The 22420-nt window shown below is 42.3% G+C and overlaps 1 protein-coding gene across 3 annotated transcripts in view; it reads right to left on the reverse strand.

The window, feature by feature from the left end:
- Nucleotides 1-22420, reverse strand: part of SLC12A6 (solute carrier family 12 member 6) — a 105199-nt gene that overhangs the window by 65195 nt on the left and 17584 nt on the right. Inside the window, exon 1 of one of the 3 annotated variants that reach the window (XM_084861732.1) lies at nt 18912-19123. The exons of the other annotated variants lie outside the window; for them this stretch is intronic. Within the exon in view, the coding sequence (XP_084717858.1) occupies nt 18912-19035 (124 nt within the window). The 5' untranslated portion in view covers nt 19036-19123. Of the gene's footprint in view, nt 1-18911; nt 19124-22420 lie in introns of those variants that run through there. 3 annotated transcript variants of the gene reach the window in all.

Below are 22420 nucleotides of genomic sequence, written 5' to 3' on the forward strand. Positions count from 1 at the left end.
CCAAAAATTCTAGTTTAGCACTTCTTAGTTGGGATTCAGGAATCTGTGTTTTAACAACTCCACCAGGTGATTCTCATCGTGAGAGAAGTTTGGGAAACACTGATATAGACTAGTATCTACTTAACAAGGAATTGACCCAAACACCTGAATTCAATGAAGCTAAAGCCTTGCATTATGGGGGCTAAGATGAAATGATAAGCATTTGTGATATATTTATTATTATTAATTATTGTTAATCCTCACCCGAGGATATTTTTTCATTGATTTTTTTTAGGGAGAGTAGAAGAGAGAAGGAAAGACAGAAACATAGAAGTGAGAGAAACACATCAACTGGTTGCCTCCTGCATGAGCCCCGACCAGGACCCAGGTCAGGGAGGAGACTGTAACCTAGGTGTGTGCCCTTGACTGGAATCAAATCCAGGACCCCTATGGTCTGCAGGCTGATACCCTACCCACTGAGCCAAACTGGCTAGGGCACATTTATGATTTTTAAAAAATATATTTTATTGATTTTTTACAGAGAAGAAGAGAGAAGGATAGAGAGTTAGAAACACTGACGAGAGAGAATCATCGATCAGCTGCCTCTTGCACACCTACTGGGGATGTGCCACAACCAAGGTACATGCCCCCGAACGGAATCGAACCCGGGACCCTTCAGTCCGAAGGCCGACGCTCCATCCACTGAACCAAACCAGTTTCGGCACATTTATGATATTTTAAAAGCCAGTATTGATTTCATGTCATGGTTAAAGGTTAACTACTCATGCAAGTTAAAATTAACATCTTCTAAATTTCATACAAAAAAAGGTAAAAACTATGGTATATATATGAAAATTTAAAAACTTGTTTTTGGTGTGTATGTATGTGTATATACACATGCACATATACAATGCTTTGATAATTTACCCTTTAGTATTCAAGTCAATGTTTCTTAATATATTCACATTGTTATACAGCTCTCAGCACAATCTAATTTTATAATTTGGTCCCCCTCTAAAAGAATCCCTGTACCCTTTAGCAGTCAAGCTTCATTTCACTGTCACCCTGCCAATCCAAAGTAACCCCTAGTCTATTTTTTGTAGATTATTATTTCAAGCTTCATCCACATTGTAGCATGCTATCAGTACTTCATATATTTTTATTGGCAAATAATATTCCATTATACAAATATGCCACGTTTTATTAATTCATCAGTTGGTGGACATTTTGGTTGTTTCTTTCTTTTTTCTGGCTATTATGAATAATGCTGCTATGAATATTCCTGTACAAGTTTTTGCTTGGACGTTTACTTTTTCATTTGTGTAGATATCTAGGAGTAGAATTGCTGGGTCATAGGGTAGCTCTCTGTTTCGCTTTTTGAGGAGCTGCCAAACTGTATTCCAAAGTGGTTGTAACATTTTGTTCCTACCAGAGGTGTGCAAGGGTTTCAGTTTTTCCATATCCTCATCAACACTTGTTACTGTCAATCATTTTTATTAAAGCCTTCCTAGAGGATGCGAGGTAATACCTCGTTGTGGTTTTGATGTGCATTTCCCTCTTGGCGAATAATTTTGAGCAGCTTTACATGTGCTTACTGGCAGTTTTTCCTCTCCTCATCTCCACTTGGAAAGCTTTTACCTCTTTCCTCCCACACTTTTGAGGTTTTTTCCCATTAATTTATTTAGAACTTTTACATCATAAGTATTATTAAATTGTTCCCTAAAGTATGTCCATTTTGGTTAGAGCCCTTACTTAGCATTTACATAACACATACCCAGAGAGTCTGTCATTTTCCACTATTTCCTTCCCTTTCATCTTGTGATCTCTGTTCTGGCTCACTTATTTCATTAAAAACCTTTCTTAAATATTCTCAGAAGAAATATTTGTATTTTTGTATATTTGTAATTCATTTCCACTTGTAGGGTGTAGAGGGCCCCCTGGGAATTTACACAGATGACCTTTAATTATCATCAGCTGAACACGTCCTGGGAACTTGTTTCCCCAAAATGTGGAAGGCTGATCAGTACAGAATGATGAACGAATAGGACCTTGACTTACCCAGGTCTTGATATGCTAAATCCCAGGAATGAGGACTGAATAGGACCTGGGCACACACAAAACTTCTTTGACCTTAAACCCCCCTGTGGAAATAAATAAATGCACTGTGTTGTCTGTGGTGGGTGTTGACTGTCTCTCCATCAGAGTGGCAGCCCCCACCCGGGTCCCAGCTTGTCTCTATTTCTGTGTCTTGGTCTCTTTTTTTCTTTAATTTCTTAATCCCCAGCTCCTCCACTCAGGAACCTGTCGTTTTCATGCAGGTCGCGGAAAACAGAGAAACAGCCCCCACATATTCCCTTCACTGGGAATATGAACTTGGATTATTTTTTCTCTCGGTAACCTGTGGATACTCTTCCACTGTCTCCTAATTTCCAGTGTTGTAGATTACAATTCTGATGCCAGTCTGATACTTTATAGGTATAATAAATTCTATCTGGAAGCTTCTAAGATGAATCCTTGGAACTTAAATATTTTTCTAGGATAACACTAGGTGTATGTTTTCTATCACCGATCTTCCCTGAAACTTTATTCTATTCAATGAAATCTTTAACTCAGGAAATTACATTAGCCTCATTAGGTGTCCTGAGTCTATCCTCCAACTCTCTCATCTTTTTTTTTTTTTTTTTTTTTTTTTTTTTTTTTTTTTTTTTTTTTTCTTTTCTTTTTTTTTTTCTTTTCTTTTTTTTTTTTTTTTTAAATCAATCTTTATTGTTCATATTATTACAAAGGTTCCTCTTTTCTTCCCCCCTCCACCAGGTTCCCACCCCACCCTCTGCCCCCTCCCCATCCCCCATTGTCCTCATCCATAGGTGCACAGTTTATGTTCAGTCTCTTCCTCCCTCCCTTTCCCCGATAGTAAATCCCTTTTCAGATAGTAAATCTGTTACTTAGCATTTTCTCATATCAATAATACCTCCACATGCCCAATGATACACTTCACACAAAAGACATTTCCAAATAGGTCAACCAGCCTCATCCAGGCCCCACCCAAGGCACTCACAGATCAGCACCCCAGCGCTATACTAACTCAACACATCCAGATCTAAGCCTTCATCACTTGATTCAGCAGACCCTCAAGTTCCCGCAAAAGTTTCCAGCCATGTCTGAGAGGCAGCTGTGGGCAGGTACAGGCGAGGAGCGAGCTGTTTCGGGCCTGGCTGCTCCGGGCCTGGCCTCTGTTGCTCTGGTTCGTTCCACAACCAGCTGCTCCGGGTCTGGTCACTGCCGCTCCCGACCTAGTTGCTCTGGACTTGGCTGTTGCTGCTTCAGGCCTGGCCGCACCCGACCCGGCTGCTCTGGGACCGGTTGTTCCGGTCCCGGCCGCTCCGGGCCTGGCCGCTCCCAGCCTGACAGCCGCTGCTCCGGGCCTGGCTGCTCCCAGCCTGGCAGCCATTGCTCCTGGCCTGGCCGCACCAAACCCGGCTGTTCCGGGCCTGGCCGCTCCCAGCCTGGCAGCTGCTGCTCCGGATCTGGCCGCTCCCAGCCTGGCAGCCGCTGCTCCGGGCCTGGCTGCTCCCAGCCTGGCAGCCATTGCTCCTGGCCTGGCCGCACCAGACCCGGCTGCTCCGGGCCTGGCTGCTCCCAGCCTGGCAGCCGCTGCTCCCGGCCTGGCCGCACCAGACCCGGCTGCTCCGGGCCTGGCCGCTCCCAGCCTGGCAGCCGCTGCTCCGGGCCTGGCCGCACCAGACCCGGCTGCTCCGGGCCTGGCCGCTCCCAGCCTGGCAGCCGCTGCTCCGGGCCTGGCCGCACCAGACCCGGCTGCTCCGGGCCTGGCCGCTCCCAGCCTGGCAGCCGCTGCTCCGGGCCTGGCCGCACCAGACCCGGCTGCTCCGGGCCTGGCCGCTCCCAGCCTGGCAGCTGCTGCTCCGGATCTGGCCGCTCCCAGCCTGGCAGCCGCTGCTCCTGGCCTGGCCGCACCAGACCCGGCTGCTCCGGGCCTGGCCGCTCCCAGCCTGGCAGCCGCTGCTCCGGGCCTGGCCGCACCAGACCCGGCTGCTCCGGGCCTGGCCGCTCCCAGCCTGGCAGCCGCTGCTCCGGGCCTGGCCGCACCAGACCCGGCTGCTCCGGGCCTGGCCGCTCCCAGCCTGGCAGTCGCTGCTCCGGGCCTGGCCGCACCAGACCCGGCTGCTCCGGGCCTGGCCGCTCCCAGCCTGGCAGCTGCTGATCCGGATCTAGCCGCTCCCAGCCTGGCAGCCGCTGCTCCTGGCCTGGCCGCACCAGACCCGGCTGCTCCGGGCCTGGCCGCTCCCAGCCTGGCAGCCGCTGCTCCGGGCCTGGCCGCACCAGACCCGGCTGCTCCGGGCCTGGCCGCTCCCAGCCTGGCAGCCGCTGCTCCGGGCCTGGCCGCACCAGACCCGGCTGCTCCGGGCCTGGCCGCTCCCAGCCTGGCAGCTGCTGCTCCGGGCCTGGCCGCTCCCAGCCTGGCAGCTGCTGCTCCTGGCCTGGCCGCACCAGACCCGGCTGCTCCGGGCCTGGCCGCTCCCAGCCTGGCAGTTGCTGCTCCGGGCCTGGCCGCACCAGACCCGGATGCTCCGGGCCTGGCCGCTCCCAGCCTGGCAGCTGTTGCTCTGGGCCTGGCCGCTCCCAGCCTGGCAGCCGCTGCTCCGGGCCTGGCCACACCAGACCCAGCTGCTCCGGACCTGGCTGCTCCCAGCCTGGCAGCTGCTGCTCCGGGCCTGGCCGCCGCTGCTCCAGGCCTGGCCACACCAGACCCAGCTGCTCCGGGCCTGGCCGCTCCCAGCCTGGCCGCCGCTGCTCCGGGCCTGGCCGCACCCGACCCGGCTGCTCCGAGCCTGGCCGCTCCCAGCCTGGATGCTCCGTGCTTGGCTACTGCTGTTCTGGGCCTAGCTGCTCCCAACCCGGCTGCTCTGGGCCGGGCTTCTTCGGGCCCAGCCACTCCGTGTCTGGGTGTTCCTGGACTGGCCACCCTGGGCTTGGCCGCCTCTGCCTCAGGCCTGGCTGCCACTGCCCCAGGTCTGGCTGCTCCAGTGCTGGCCGTTGATGCTCTTGTTCTGGCTGCTGCTGCTCTGGGGCCTGGCCACTGCTGCTCCAGGCCCAGCTGCCACTGCCTTGTGCCTGGCCACTCTAGGCCTGGTCGCCGCTGTTCCAACATTCTGTCCCTTTTTTCTCTTTTTTTTTTCTTTTTTTAAAAAAAAAACAAAACGCATTTATGTTGCAATGTTGGCTGGTGCGTTGAGTTCTGACGTAGTCTTTGATTTTTCAAGATCTTCTTTGTATTCTTTCTTAAGTAATTTTACTATCATTTGCTCTCACTTGATTTCTTCACATTGAGAACTTCTTTGGTTTCTTCCTCCTTGTCCTGGGAGCTCAGCAGGTTGGCCTGTGGCACCCCTTTGTTCTCCGCGGGCTCCCGCGCTGCTCCAGTCTGTTGCCGGGGTCGGCGCCGCCCAGGAAGTAGCCCCCGTCCTTGGCTCCGTTGCCAGCGCTCAGCAGTCGAAGGCTCAGGGGCACCCCCCCCACTGGGGGCCCCGTCGCCCGGCTCCTTGCTGGCGCCCGGCTGGCCGGTGTCCGGCAGGGGCTCCTGCTCCTCGTGGCGTTCCTCCAGTCTGGAGCTTTCTTTCTTCCTCCCACTAGGGGAGTCCAGGATCAGAGTCAACAGACTGTCCTCTGCGCACAGTGTGCGCGACTCCGGGGGCTCGGCCTTTGGCCGCGCTCCCAGGACTCCACCTCACAGCTCCGTCTCCCCCTGCCCGAGCCTGGGTCCCCAGGGACTGGCCCAGACCTGGAGTTCGTGGCGGTCTGGAATGAGGCTCAGAGCTGCCGCCGGAGGCTTTGTTTCTTCCGGCTAGGGTAATCCAGCATCAGAGTCAACATTCAGTCCTCTGCGCGCCATGTGCGCGCGACTCCGGGGGCCCCGCATTTCGCCGTCCCCCGGGATTGTCTCCCCCTGCCGGAGCCTGGGTCCCCAGGGTCTGGCACATAACTTGGGGCTCAGCGCTGCCGGTTCGGGGGTTCAGCCCAGGCTGGGGGTTCTATTTCCTTCCTGCTAGGGAACGCCAGGCAGCACCCAGCCCTCTCCTCCTCTCCGGCTGCGACCTCTCCGCGCGCGCGTGCGTGCGAGCGCGCAGCATGTCTCCGTACCTTAGGCTTTTTTTCAGCTCCTCTGATTTTCCTTCTGGTTTTCTCCCTCCTTCCTATTGTAGAGTTTTCAGTCAGTCGACTACCTGTAGCTCTGGGCAATGTCCACTCTACATTTTAGTTGTATTCCCTTGAAATTGTTGTGAGCTGCTGCGGCTAGGTGTATACCCGAGCAGCCATCTTGGATCCTCTCTCTCATCTTTTTTAAAATAGATTTTTAAACATCTTTTTTTAAATAGATTTTTATTGATTTCAGAGAGAAAGGGAGGAGAAAGGAATAGAAACATCAATGAGCCCTAGCCGGTTTGGCTCAGTGGACAGAGCATTGGCCTGCAGACTGAAGGGTCCTTGGTTTGATTCTGGTCAACCTCGGTTGCAGGTTCCTCCCTGGCCCAGGCCCTGGTTGGGGCTTATGCCAATCGATATGTCTCTCTCACATTGATATTTCTCTGTCTTTCCCTCTCTCTTCCACTCTCTCCAAAGAAAATCAATGGAGAAATATCCTCAGGTGAAGATTTTTTTAAAAAACGAAAGAACCATCAATGATCAGAATCATTGATTGGGAATCAAATTGTGACCTCCTGGTTCTTGGATCAATGCTCAACCACTTAGCCACACCAGTGGGGCTCTTATTTTTTTATTTAATTTTTAATTTTTAATTTCTTTGTATATTTGCCTCTTTGCTTTGATATTTCTTCCACTTGATCTTCCAGGCCAATACATGATCACACTCTTTCATTCATTTCTTATTCAATAATTACATACTGGTTGCTTACCTATGTGCAAGACAGTGTTGTAGACATTGGATGTTGACAAAAGATCAGCAATGTATACAAGGGACAAAAGTTCCTGCTCTTAGAATACTTACATTTCAGTGGAAATAGTAAAAAAAGAGTGTGTGTGCATGGATTGAGAGTCATGAAGCAATACTTATTTAGCTAGGAAATCATATTTTTGCTCAATAAAGTCTTCTTTTGAACCTCCGGGAATGCTCCCATTATTTATTATTTTCATATTAAAGTTACGGTCTTCTCCAGCATTTCTATTTAGCTGGTCCAACACATTGTTTATTCTAAGCTATTTTTCTCTTTCTGGTTGCCGGGGTTCCCTGGATAGGTTGTTTTCTTTGCTACCTCAGAGGGGCTTAGGTTTCGTTATTGAAGGACCACAGTGGGAACAGTCTCCAAGGAGCAGAAAGGCACACAGTGTTTACCCCCCAGGCGGGCAGTGCGGGAGGCAAGCTGCCAGCCCTGCCAAGACCCAGGAGGAAGCCTCAGGTCTCCTTACATCTCCTAGCCTTGGGGATAGTGAATTCCCTTGCTTTTCCCCTCTCTCCTTCCCCCCAGAAGTCCAGGGCTCTCTACCAAGCCAAGCTCTTTCCTATACCTGTCTCCTTCATCCTCATCCCCAGGCTCTTGTCCAGCCTGTTTTCTTGTCCAACTTGTTCTCTCTGAGGAATATGACCTGGGCCAGCTCCCCAACAGGGCGCTCACATGCCCAGATTTTCCTTGCACCTAACTGTTTGCTGGATCAAGGGGTCATTTGGCTCAAGAGAGGCAGACAGAGGCTGGAGTTAGGAACAGAGAAATAGTGAGATTTCTCTTTCCTTCCCAGAGCCCTCTCTTAAAAAGTAAGTCCTGTTTACAGAAAAACATTCAAATCCAAAAAATATTCAATCCAAAAAACATTCAAATCTTGGCAAAAAATTTTTTAAAAGCCTCTGTGTGGTACAAATATCTATGGTTTGTAACAAATATCTGTGGTTTGTAACATTATCAACTACTGCACTAAATATTAAATTCTGAGAAATAATAAAGACCTTAATGTAAGTAGAATTTAAAGGATATAGACTCGATGAATAAATGTCAAAATAATTATGCTGTATAAAAACAGACAGACAAAAGAGGGTATGATTTCACTCACATAAGATTCTGGGGAATGCAAACTAATATATAGTGACAGAAAGCAGATCAGTGATTGCCTGGGGACGAGGGAATTAGGTGAGTGGTCATAATAGGCACAAGGAAATGTCTGGAGGTAAAGGAAATGTTCATCATCTTGATTCTGATCATTGTTTCAGGGGAATGTACACATTTCAGAACTCAACAAACTGTACACATTAAATATGTGTGGTTTAGCCCTAACCAGTTTGGCTCAGTGGATAGAGCATAGGCCTGCAGACTGAAAGGTCCCGGGTTCGATTCCTGTCAAGGACATATACCTTGGTTGTGGGCACATCCCCAGTAGGGGTGTGTAGGAGGCAGCTGATCGATGTTTCTCTCTCAACGATGTCTCTAACTCTCCCTCTCCCTTCCTCTCTGTAAAAACTAATGAAATATATATTAAATAAATAAATGTGTGGTTTGGTTTTTGCAAATTATATCTCAATAACATTTAAAAAGAAATATTGACTTGGAAAAATATTTGTAATTTACATCACAAAAGGCTGATATCCCTAAATATAGAGAGCATCTAAAAATAAAGAACACCAACAAAGAGTCACTGAACTTTTGTGTTTGAAATTTTCCATAGACCTGGCTGAGGTGGCTCAGTTGTTTGGAACATCATACCATATATCATAAGGTTTTGGGCTTGATTCCCAGTCAGGGCACATACCTAGGTTGGGGTTTGATCCCATTGGGGCATGTGTGTAAGGCAACTGATTGATGTTTCTCCATTTTTCTCTCTCTCTCAAATCAGTAAACATATCCTCAGGTGAGGATAAGAAAATTAAATACACATACATACACAGTAATTTAAAAAATACTATTAAAACACTATCGCTCACCTCAGATACTAATATAATTACAAAGCCACTGCAAATTCAGGGGATACTGCAAAGTATGTTTAATTTCTGATGGATATGTACTGATTGATGGTATAATCAAAGGTGGGGTATAGAATCAGACAAGTCATCTTGGAGGAAATGAGTACGAACCTGGTCTTAAGGTGATGTGGGTTTGTGTAACTTTTTATGATCGACAAAAAGAAAGAAGAGAAGAGAGTTCAAATGAAGAAAAATATATGATCAAAAGCAATGTGGTGGGGAAAGATTAAGACAGCTTTTGAAAAGTACTCTTACTATAGGTTCACCATTTCTAATACGACCACTGAAATCTCATCACAAAACCATTATATGTTATACCATAGTGAGAAGAACACACAGGAAAGAAAATGAGGCCTAATTCACTATATAAGCATTTGGAATTGATCAAAATAATTTGTTATTTATGCACCATATTCAATCTTTATAGCATGTCTATGTTCTACCTATATAAATAAACTTTCTCTAAAAATGGTAATTGAAATATTAGCAATTTTTTCTAGTGCACTAAAATAAACACATTTTTCATACTTCCAGATGTATATTTATTTTTGTTATATTAAAATTCAGTATCTACATTTGGAAATAGTTTACCCCAAGTATAAAAGCAATCCAACACATGATAAGATAGAAACAGCAAGTAATTTTCAATTAATTTTGAGAAATCCACAAAGAAAATAGAACCTAAAAAAAATTAGTAACTACTGAGAAAATAGAACAACCTAATTCAGAAAAAACACCACCACAAAACTAAATAAGTAAAGGGCAGTGTGGGGTGATGAAAAGAAAAAAGGTTTTCAAGTCACAGAGAACTTAGTTCAAATTCCACAGCTACCACTTAGAAAACCTAATTTGGGGCATTTCACTCTTCTCATCTAAAATAGTGAAAATGGCCCAGCCGGTGTGGTTCAATGATTGAGTGTTGATCTATGAACCAGGAGGTCATAGTTCAATTCCCGGTCAGGGCACATACCTGGTTTGCAGGCTTGATCCCCAGTGAAGGGATGTGCAGGAGGCAGCCGATCAATTATTATCACTCATCATTGATGTTTCTCTCTTTCCTTCCTCTCTGAAATGAATAAAAATGTATTTTAAAAATAAATAAAATGGTGATAATGGTTACTTGTCCAGGTTGCTGTGAAGATTAAATAAACCAACACTGGGCCCTACCTGGTTTGGCTCAATGGATGAGTGACGGCCTGCAGACTGGTTCCAGGTTTGATTCCAGTCAAGGGCACATGCCTGGGTTTTGGGCTCACTCCCCAGTGTGGGGCGAGCAAGAGGCAGCTTGCTCTCTCATCATTGATGTGTCTATCTCTCTCTCCCTCTTCCATCATCTCTGAAATCAATAAAAAATTTTTTTAAAATAACCAACATTGGTAAAATGCCTGACATATAGTGGGTACTTGACAATTATTACTATAATGTTGATGACAATTTTAGTAAGACTGTTTCTTCTTTCAACTTGGCAAAATGAAAAAAATACTAAATTCTTTAAAGATTATCAGCTTATATTCAATTTTGTAATCTATGCCATTTGTCTAAATTGTCTAAAATTTGAAAACTTTTTGAATGTTACAATATGCTGAAATTACACAATATTTATCTATATAATAGAGAAATATGCAAATTAGCTGCGACATTATAATGTCAGGATAGAACAGCAGGGACTTGAGGCTGCATGGTGGCTGACTAGGGCAAGGGACCTCAGGCCACACCGCCAGCCCCGTGGGACTTGATGGGGACCTCAGGCTGCGTCCCCTGCCTGGTGGGGCTTGATGGGGACCTCAGGCCATGCCCCTTGCCCAGGGGGCTTAATGGGGAACTTCAGGCCATGTCCCCTTGCCCAACAGGACTTGACAGGGGACTTCAGGCCTCACCCCCTAGCTGGCACTGGGCTGGGGGACCTGAGGCTATGCGAGCGCCCCTCCTCCTCCACCCAGCAGGGCCTGATGGGAATGGGGCCGAGTCTGGTCTCCTGCAATTTTGAAGTGCGTGCAGGTGGTGGGCGGGGACTTGACTCTGGGTCCCATGGTGCGCCTCAGACTCTGACAGGAGGGAGATTTTCATATACATTTTACTAATTTTCTTTCATCTCTGACACTTCTATTATAGAGAAAGGGCAAATAGCGATATTAAAATATTTCCTCTAATTAATTCCCTTTTAATGTGCACAAATTTCGTGCATCAGGCCAATAATGTGTTTATAATCCTAAACTAGATGTTTCTTTCAGTATAGGATAAAAATGTTAGGCAATATGCATGTATATACATTTTGGAGAAATTTTATATTTACAGAAAAAAATCAATTCCAATCTGGTATATCTCCTATGGGGAAAAGTAGCAGATAGTACACAGAGGGTTGGTACACTAAGCAAGGAAATGTTGGGGATCAAGAGATTCTACAAACCTGGTGATAAAAGTATTGAAATAGGGAATGAAAGCGTTTATGATTGTCAGAGCATAATATGACAAAGGATTAACAAACTAAAAGTTTTTAAGATGTAAAGAACTGAAAGGAATCATACTCAAATTTGTATTCTAGTATTGTCATCTTTGATAGGAGGAAAAAAGAATTGGAAAATATTTCCGGGCGATGTTAAGACTTTCAGACAATGATAGAATATTGAGGGGAGATGGGGGAGGCAGAAAAACCTTCCTCATCCAGCCAACGTCTTTTTGGTAATCCTTACTCAAGGAAATTTTTCCATTGATTTTTAGAGAGTGTGTATTATAGAAGGGAAGGGAAGGAGGAAGGAAAAGGAGAGGGAGAGAGAGAGACATTGATGTGAGAGAGACACAGATTGGTTGTCTCACGCAGGCACCCAACTGAGCAGGGGATCAAACCCTAGACTCTTCGGTGCACAGGATGATGCCCTGTCCATTGAGCCACATGAGCCAAGGCCTCATCAAGACAACTTTAAAGATTAACTCTGATCCTGAGATATTAAAACATGCAGATTCAAATTTCTGTTAGTTTGGTTGGTAAAAACCCAGGTGAATATTAAAAGGACCAAAAAATAAAAAGCTTTTAAATCTTCATTATAAGAAATATTTTAAAATATATTTTTTTTATTAATTTCAGAGAAGAAGGGAGAGAGATAGAAACATCAGTGATGAGAGAGAATCATTGATTGGCTGTCTCCTACATGCTTACTTACACTGGGGATCTAGCTCACAATCCGGGCATGTGCCCTGACCTGGAATTGAACTGTGACCTCCTGGTTTATAGGTCAATACTCAATTACTAAGCCAAAACCAGGTAGGCTAGAAAAGATTTTTTTAAATCAATACAAAGAAGTTCTGTGGTTATCTATTTCAATCTACTTTAATGTTAGTCAATAAAAGACAGTAGTCATGATCTCACTCATTTGTAGAATATAATGAACAACATAAACTGATGAACAAAAAATAGAACCAGAGTCATAGAAGCATCGAACAGACTGTCCAACCTATGAGAGAAGGCGGGAGGGGTAGAGTGCGGGGGTAAGAGATCAACCGATTTGTATGCATGCATATAAGCATAACCAATATACATAAAACTCTGGGGAGGGAGGGCATGTATGGGAGGGGGAAGGAATTGGTAAGATATGTACACATTTTAATACCTTAATAAAAAAGTTAAATAAAAAATTAAAAACAAATAAATAAATAAATGTGTGTAACAATATGCCTGGTTCAGTAAAAGCAAAAAAAAAATAGCAGATTTAATAATGCTCACATCAAAATCCTGTGGCCCATGCACATTAACATACTAAATAACTTTGTTATTTTTTTTCTTTTAATTCTTATCTGAGGATATGTTTTTTAAAATTGCTTTTAGAGAGAGGCAGGGAGAGAGAGAAACATTGATTGGTTGCCTCCTATAAGCGCCCTGACTGGGAATTGAACCCACAACCTAAATATGTCCTGACCAGTAATTGAACCCACAATCTTGTTGGTGCATGAGACAACACTCCAACAACTGAGCTACCTGGCCAGAACACTTTCTGTTATTCTTAAAAAGCTAGGACTTGGCATGATGTGATGAGAAGCACATAAAACTTAGAAGTTTGAGTGAAATAAGTCAGTCAGAGAAAGTCAAGTACTATCTGATTTCACTTACTACATGTGGAATCTAATGAACAAAATACAATAAACTGACAAACAAAATAGAAACAGACTCAGAGATACAGCTAGTTATCAGAGGGAAAGGAGGGTGAGATACAGCTAGTTATCAGAGGGAAAGGAGAGTGAGATACAGCTAGTTATCAGAGTTTCGGAAAGGAGGGTGAGATACAGCTAGTTATCAGAGGGAAAGGAGGGTGAGATACAGCTAGTTATCAGAGGGAAAGGAGGGTGAGGGATGGGTGAAAAGGTGAAGGTTAAGATTAAGCACACACATACACACACACACACACACACACACACACACACAAAGAACAACAAAAAGCCCTCACAAACAAACAGTATGGTGATTACTAGAGGGAAAAAGGGGTGGGGAGAGACAGATAAGAGTGGACAGGAGGGCTGAAACCCGTTTGGCTCAGTGGATAGAGCAGTGGATAGAGCGTCAGCCTGTGGACTGAAGGGTCGCGGATTAGATTCTGGTCAAGGGCAGGTACCTTGGTTGCGGGCCTATCCCCAGTGGGGGGGTGTGCAGGAGGCAGCTGATCAATGTTTCTGGCTCTCTATCTCTCTCCCTTCCTCTGTGTAAAAAATCAATAAAATACAACAACAACAACAAAAAGGAGTAGAGAGGAGGGAGCAGGGGGGAGGAAAAAATGGTGATGAAAGGAAGCTTGATTTGGGGTGGTACACACACAATACCATATTACAGATGATGTATTATAGAATTGTGCACCTGAAACCTGTAGTATTATGAACCAATGTCACCCCAATAAATTCAATAAAAAAAATTTTAAAGAAAAAATTAAAAATTATAATGCATATGACAAAAAGTAAATTCAATTTTAGGGATATAAAAGTGGTTCAACATCAAAAACTCTATTAATGTAATTCAATGTTAACAGATAAAAGAAAACTGTTTGAGAAACTCAGTAGATGTTGAAAAGCTTTTGATTAAATTCAATGCCATCGCTATTAAAATTCCTAGAAGGTGCAACAGATGGAAACTTAGCTACTGGAACATACAGCAGCCATGCTCCTTTGTGGTGTTGAAAAAACAACTCAGAAGTGTGAGTGCTGGCTCTGCCACTACTCATCATGTTACCTGAGACAAATGTCTGTCAATAGCCTCAGTTTATCTCTAAAATGGCAATAACACCTAGTATTCTCACAGAGTAGGGAGAGGATGAAGTTGATAACACTTCTCTTAGCTATCTTTACCCATGCTCAGTGTGTTAACTACCTTGAACTTTTGTTTCCCACATGCTTTCCACCTCCTGTCATACTTTCTTAAGTGCTCCTATTGTTGTAATCTCCTTCTCTAGACCTCCCTTCAAGGATCAGTTGTGTCCCATCCTCTGAAACACCTGTCCAGGGTCCTCTCCACATATTATGATTCTCTTCACCATCTGTTATCCAAAGCAGTTTCTTTTTGTTCTAATTAAACCACTCACTGCAATGTACTAATAAGTAAGAGGTTGCTCTTACACACCCCCCTCCAAGATTTTATTGATTTTTTAGAGAGAGGAAGGAAGAGGAGAAAGAGAAACGTTGATGTGAGAGAATAATGTATAGGCTGTCTCCTGCACGCCACCCACTGGGGATCAAGCCTGACACCTGGACATGTACCTGGACCTGGAATCCAACTGGCAACCCTCTGGCACAGGGGAAGACACCTGACCAACTGAGCCAGGGCAAAGGTTGCTCTTACTTTTGAGTGCTGTGTGTCACGTATGTTCAGTGCTTTATATGAATTTTCCCAGGTAATTCTTAACCACCCTGTGAAACGTGTACTGTTATTCCTTTTGTTTTATCAATGAGTAAAATAAGCCTTAGAGAAGTTAAATAAACTGCCCAAAGTCATTCACATAATAATACAAATTATCACTACTCCTAATTAGTAATAATTAGTAGGACTGGAATTCCAAGCCAGATCTCTGGCTCTAACGCCATTCTGCTGCCTTTAGTGCAGAACTTATACTTCCTGTGCATTTGTAGCCTTAGGAAAAAGTACAACACCTAGCATGGTATTTGCACTAAATGGGTTTGGTGAGCAAATTGCCTTAGTCCAATTCACCTGGAGATACAAAAATGATCCCACAAAGTCTCCACTCTCGAGGAATCTATAGTCAGTCCTATTGTGGGAGAGAGAAGTAAATAGGTGATATGTGCTATTTCTGTAGACAAGTTGCTGAGAAAACATAGGATGGGGCACAGAAACTGGACTGGGGAGAAGAAAAACAGTCATGAATGTTTGAGTCTCTGCCTTTCCCTTCAAAACGAAACTTAAGCAGGGTTCTAATAGATTAGCATTCTGGCAACTAGAATGGCAGAATATATAAAAAGAATATATTTCTTTTTAAAATTAGTTTATATAAGTATGTTTTTTCATAAATAATTTTTTTCTTTTTATTATTTTTTAATTGATTTCAGAGAGCAAGAGAGAGATAGAAAGATCAATGATGAGAGAGAACCATTGATCAGCTAGCTGCCTTCTGCATGCCCTCCCACTGGGGATCGAGCCTGCAACCCCGGGCATGTGCCTTTAACTCGACTCAAACCTAGGACCCTTCAGTCCACAGGCCAACATTCTATCCACTGAGCCAAACTGGACAGTGCTTAAATTAGTTATATTTATGTTTTATCTCAAATTACCTGTCTAGTTCAAGTAAATGTCATTTTTTAAAAAACATTTTAAACTTTATTTAAAGAATGATCTGGTTTTTAAATATGTTCAATTTATATGACACTATATATTTTTCTTTCCATATTTTTCATTATACATAGAAAAAAATACTTGTCCACCCAATGTGACTCAGTAGTTGAGCCAAGAGGTTGTGGATCGATTGCCTCCTGCATGCACCTCTCCTCCCCCCGACTGGGGATCTCAGCTGCCTCATGCACGCACTCTCTGGGGATCGAACTTGCAAACTGGGCACATTCCCTGACCCAGAATTGAACTGGTGATTTCTTAGTTCCTGGGCAACCACACAACCATTGAGCCACATGGGCCAATCAGGCTGTTCACTGATGTTTCTATCTCTCTTTCCCTCTTCTTCTCTGAAATCAATAAAAATATATATTTTTTAAAAATGAAAAACAAATCAACTGGTTACATAAATAGCTCATATTAGAAGTGCTTGCAAAAAGCCATGATCAACTTAGGATATTCTAACTCAAACGAACAAATTTCATTTCAGTCAACTATTTCAGAAACATCTTCTATCCTCAAGAATATCCTACTCCTGCCCTAGCTCGCTTGGCTCAGTGGATAGAGCATTGACCTACAAACTGAAGAGTCATGCGTTCAATAGTAGGATATTCTTGAGGAAAAATGGTGTTTCAGGAGTTGTGGTGTGCAGGAGGCAGCTGATCAAACTCATCATTGATATTTCTATCTCTCCCTCTTCCTTCCTCTCTGAAATCAATTAAAAAAAAAAAAAAATATATATATATATATATATATATATATTTAAAAAGAGAATATCCTACTCCTAAGTCAGTGGTTCTCAACCTTTCTAATGCCTTAACCCTTTAATACAGTTCCTCATCTTGTGGTGAACCCCAACCATAAAATTATTTCGTTGCTACTTCATAAATGTAATTTTCTACTGATATGAATTGTAATGTAAATATCTGTGTTTTCCGATGGCCTTAGGTGACCCTGCTAGCGGTTCTCAACCTGTAGGTCACGACCCACAGGTCGAGAACCACTGTTGTAGAGCCTAAGACCATCGGAAAACGCAGATGTTTACATTACGATTCATTAACAGTAGCAAAATTACAGTTATGAAAGTAGCAATGAAAATAATATTATGGTTGGGGGTCACCACAACATGAGGAACTATAATAAAGGGTTGAGGCATTAGAAAGGTTGAGAACCACTGTCCTAAGTAAAAAACAACAAAATTTTTAGGTTATTCCCATATACATTTCCCCCTTCTTCCCCTCTAATTTAACCCTAAAATAAAGATAAATACAATTTAGGTAATGTATTCCCATGAGTTGTTCACTTACCAAACAATAGTTCATTCAAGTGGACACTTTCTGGGCTGTCATGGAAAACGCCAATAAGCCAAAACCGGTTTGCTCAGTGGGTAGAGCGTCAGCCTGAGGACTGAACGGTTCCAGGTTCGATTCCGGTCAAGGGCATGTACCTTGGTTGCGGGCAAATCCTCAGTAGGGGGTGTGCAGGAGGCAGCTGATCAATATTTCTCTCTCACCGATGTTTCTAACTCTCTATCCCTTTCTCTTCCTCTCTGTAGAAAATCAATAATATATATATATATATATATATATATATATATATATATATATATATAAAGAAAATGCCAATAAAAAAAAAACCACTATTAAATTCAAGTCAGATTATATGTGTCACCTCTCCCTTGTCCAAAACAATTACCATGGAAGAAAATAAATTAAGCCTAGCAATGTCACTTATGAAAGGGTTGGTTGCTATTAAAAAAAATGTTTATGGCTTTTCTAGATGATTGATAATAGATTAAATGACTTCAACACTGTTCTAATCTGAATACAGCAAGTTTCCTCAAACACTTTGGCACCAAAAGATGAAACAGTACAACAGAGGTGGTGAAGAGAAGACAAAAAACAATGAGAGGTGAAATAAGATACAGATAGACTTCACTTGTCTGCATTTTGTGAAATTAATGAAGAATAGCAAATACAAAAGGTTAAAATTTAAGGGCAGAAAATATGAACAATTAATTAAGTGTAGCTTCAAACACACAATTCTGAAGGAAAAGTTAACTTCTTATTTGGGTTGTGAGAAATCAAGTTGAAGTTCAAAGTAGGTTAAACTTTCAATTTCTTATCACCCTGACAATTCAGCAAAATGAAAATAACCAGGCAGGCAAAGAGTTTCCATAAAACTTTCTTTCTTATCTTCCCTAGTAAATTCTCTCACTAGACAGGAAAAAATAAAAGGAAATTTGTTTTTGATAGTCCTTATCTTTAAAATTTTTAAAAATTCATGAAGGCTTAGTAAGACAGGAGAGAATCAACAGCTGTTTATAGCAAGGAATTATGATGTGTTACTGCTGTAGAGAAAAGTTAAAACCAAAAGGAATTTTAGAGATTATTTCCTTAGCCTTCATTAACGCACTAGAGAAGTTTTTGACAATTTATAAAATTTACAGACTTAAAAAATAGAGCTTCAAGCAAACTATATTTAATAATATAATATTAACGAAGCTTTTAATTGCATGTTGAAAAATTCAAAACCACGATTCTCTCAGGAAGTGTAACTGTTACTATTAAAAGAAAATAATAGGGATAACCACATTCATCAAATTTATTAAACCCAATACTATGCTGGTCACCATAATCTACTCTTGTTCTTTCATTAAAGAATTTTTAGGCCATTCGCTGTTAAGTTACTGTTTAACTGGTAAATTGAGGCAAAATGCTAAATAACTTGAGAAGTCACAAGTGCAAAGTCCATTGTACAAAACTACCCAACCATGCTCCCTCTTTATGTAGCTTTCCAGATATAATTTAAACTGTCTGAGCAAAAGGTGAATTCTAAATTGCTCATAAATTGACTTTTATTGTGCCTTTCTTTTTGCTTGAAAACTCCTTTCATACACTGCCACTGATTCAGTTTCACCTGTGGGTAAGGAACACAGAACTCATTGTGAGGAAAAACAAACCAGAATGTGAGAAAAGAGGTTATCAGATGTACAAGGGAGTGAAACAGTTGATTGAAAAACACTTTAACCACAATATTTTTTCTCCATCTGCAGGAGGTGTTTTGAATATTTGTTACCGTTTCTCTCACAAAAAAACCCTGTAAGTTCCCAAAGCTCCCAAGTCGAGCACTTACCTGTTTCATCTGAATGCTGAATCCGGACTTTAGCTTCTGCTAAGCTGGACTCCCCCTCTGGGGGGACTGAAGCTGCAGCCTCCTCCTCAGAGTCCTCTACCTTAGTCACGGTAAAGTGTGGCATTGTTATTGAATCCTGTGCTTTCTCTGTATTTAAACTTCCTTCCAGTCTACTCAGCCCACCCCTTCCTAGCTGTGTCCCTTTCAGACTCAGACACTGCCTAAGGGAGACAGACGCTGGGAATAGGGAAGTACTTTCAGCTCACGTGATCAACAACCTTAGAGGGAGTGGAACACTGGAAGACACGCCTTCCACAGCATTTATCTTTCACTTAGCACTCCACCCTTTGCTTATGGTTATTAAACTCAAGAATCCCAAGAACTATTTAGGCAGCTTTCCTTTACGAGAGCTGCCAAAAGCTGGAGAGGGGGCAGAATTCATGCACTACAGCCTACTGTGTGCTCACCCACATTCATTCAAATAGGCACCACTTCTAAAAGTGAAGGGAATCAATAGTTATTGAAGACCTACTCTATGCTCTTTGCTGCAATAGGAAGTTTTCATTATGATCTCACTTAATCATCAGGCTAAAGAACTTGTCCAAAGTCACAGAGCTTGTAACTGGTAAGGCCCCGCTTAAAAACTTCTAACACCTTTGTAGGTAGGCAGCATAGAAGATGTTGGGGGTTGGGGACACACACAAAGTCATATATTACATTAATTTATTTGATGAATTCTTATGTAGCACTGGCTAGTAAAAAAAAAAAAAAAAATACTGATGCCTGGGTCTCATCCTACATATTCTGATTTAATTGCTCTCAGGTAGAGTCTGGGCAACAAATTCCCCATGATTCTCAGATGCAGCCAAGATTGAGAATTACTTCTATACAGTATATGGAAAAGAGAAAAGTTTGACCTCTTGAGTTTTTGTAACTACTTTTATCATTGAAAGAAACTAAGTCAGGTGTGGTAATTTAGTACTCTGGGTGATTTTTCTGTATTTACAACTCAGGAAGCTATTCTACTAATTGATTCAAATGAACCTAAAACACTACCAAATTATCAAAAATTTCAATATTATATTCTGGATTCCAAATTCTTGAATATTTTAGTGCCATTGGATATTTCCAGTAGGATCTTGTCTTTCATATTTATCTTATAAACAGTTGAATTAGCCTGGTTGGTGTGGCTGAGGTTGAGCATCAACCTATGAACCAGGTAACAGTTTGATTCCAGTCAGGTAGTGGGTTCCATCCCCTTGGGGGTATGCAAGAGGCAGCTGATCAATGACTCTCTCATCATTTATGTTTCTCTTTCTTCCTCTCCCTAACTCTCTAAAATCAATTAAAAAAAAATGTTTTTAAAAAGAGTTGAGCTATAACTAATCTTCTATAATTGATGGACAGAAAAAAAATGACTTGTGTTTATAAATCTGTGTACAGCTTGTGCATCTAAGCCCTGTACAATTGTATCCTGTCTTCTCTCCCTTCTAAAAAGCTTCCTAAACTAAACTAGTAGGAAGGTAACAAATTCTTGTTAATCTATGACAGGAGTAATTTGTTTATTAACTTGATGCTTTGGTACCATAGTTGTCAGCAATTTTAAAATAGTTCTCTTACAGTGGGCCATAAGTAAAAGTTCAGGGACATAAAGAAATTGAAGACAAAGTAATAGTACAGAAAAACTGGGTGAGAAAGTGGTAAAGTGCTATTTCTGAGGAATGGTTATATAAAGAGGGTGGAATGTAAGAAATAGCTGTTTTAGGTACATTAAACTACCACAATGAGGTATCACTATACCTCCACCACCACAATGGTTAAAATTGATAAGACTGACAACTCCCAATTTGGCAAGAATGTGAACAAAAGAAACTTTCACACATGGTTACTGGTTCACCCACTTTGGAAAGGGTCTGGAACTTTCCCCCTATAACCCATCAATTGCACTTCTAGGTATTCACCCCAAAAATGAACACATATTCCCATAAAAGGACTTATACAAGGATGTCCATGGCCGTTTATTACTATAATAATAGCCAAAACCTGGAAACAACCAGGTGCACGTCACAGGAGAATGGGCAAAGTAACTATGATATATTCATACAAAGAATTACTATTCAGCTCTAAAAAGGAACAAATCAGTGAGAAATGCAACAATATGGATGAAACTAAAAAACATTATGCTATGTGAAAGAAGTCTTAAACAAAAGAGAACATAATATTAGAGTCCACTGATGAGGTTTTAGAACAGGCAAAATTAATCTATGTTACAAAAAATAAAACACCAGGTAAATGGTTGCCTATGGCGAGATGAAGATGATTAACTGGGATATGGGGCATGAGAAAACTTGCCAAGTGATGATGATATTATACATTTTGATAGAGTTTAGAGTTCCAAGGTTTATAAATTTGTCAAAACTCAGCCAATGTTCACTTAAAAATGTGCGTTATTTCACTGTATAAAGTTTGCCTTAAAAGAAAAAGATCTGTAAACAAATACTGAAATCTAATAATATGCATTTTGAAATATTTGGGAGAAGTTAATTGATGCCTGCAATTTACCTTGATTGCACAAATAAGAAAGACATGTGATAGGACAAGTATAAAATGTTAATGAAAGATACTGAGTGGTGGATGTGTGTTATTCTATATAATAAAAGGCTAATCTGCAAATTGACCAAATAGTGGGATAACTGGTTGCTATGACACACAGTGATCACCAGGGGGCAGACACTCAACGCAGGAGCTACCCCCTGGTGCATATCATAGCGATCAATTGTTCCACTGTTTAGTCGATTTGCATATTAGCCTTTTATTATATAGGATGATGCAGGAGCTGCCCCATGGTGGTCAGTGCATTCCCACAGGAGGAGTGCCATTCAGCCAGAAGCCAGACTCACGGCTGGCGAACACAGCAGTGGTGGCAGGAGCCTCTCCGCCTCTGTAACAGCACTAAGGATGTCCCCGAAGAGCTCCCAGACTGTGAGAGGGCAAAGGCCAGGGTGAGGGAGCCTCTCCCTGAGTGCACGAATTTCGTGCACTGGGCCTCTAGATTACTATAAAAGTCTTTAAACTTTCTGTATATTTGAAAGCTTTCATAATAAAATATTGAAAAAGATACAATGAACTGACACAATTATATAAATGAATAGGTAAGTCACAGACTGGGAGGAAATATACAAAGGACTTGTATCTAGAACATACAGAAATGCCTTACAACTCAGTAATAAAACAACTTAACACAAAATGGGTAAAGTATTTAAACATTCAAGTCATAAAAGAAGTTACACAAATGGCTAATAAACATTTGAAGAAATGCCCAACATTATTGGCCATTAGGGAAATGCACATTAAAATAACAATTGAAACTGCTGTAGAGCAAATGTTGTAGAGCAAATGTTGGTGACGATGTAAAATGGTACAACCACTTTGGAAAAAGGTCTGGCAGTTTTCAATAAATTTAGACATACATCTACCCTATGACCCAGAAATTTTTCTTCTAGGTATTT

Source organism: Pipistrellus hanaki, assembly GCF_964339955.1.
Source record: "Pipistrellus hanaki genome assembly, chromosome: 1".
NCBI lineage: Eukaryota > Metazoa > Chordata > Mammalia > Chiroptera > Vespertilionidae > Pipistrellus > Pipistrellus hanaki.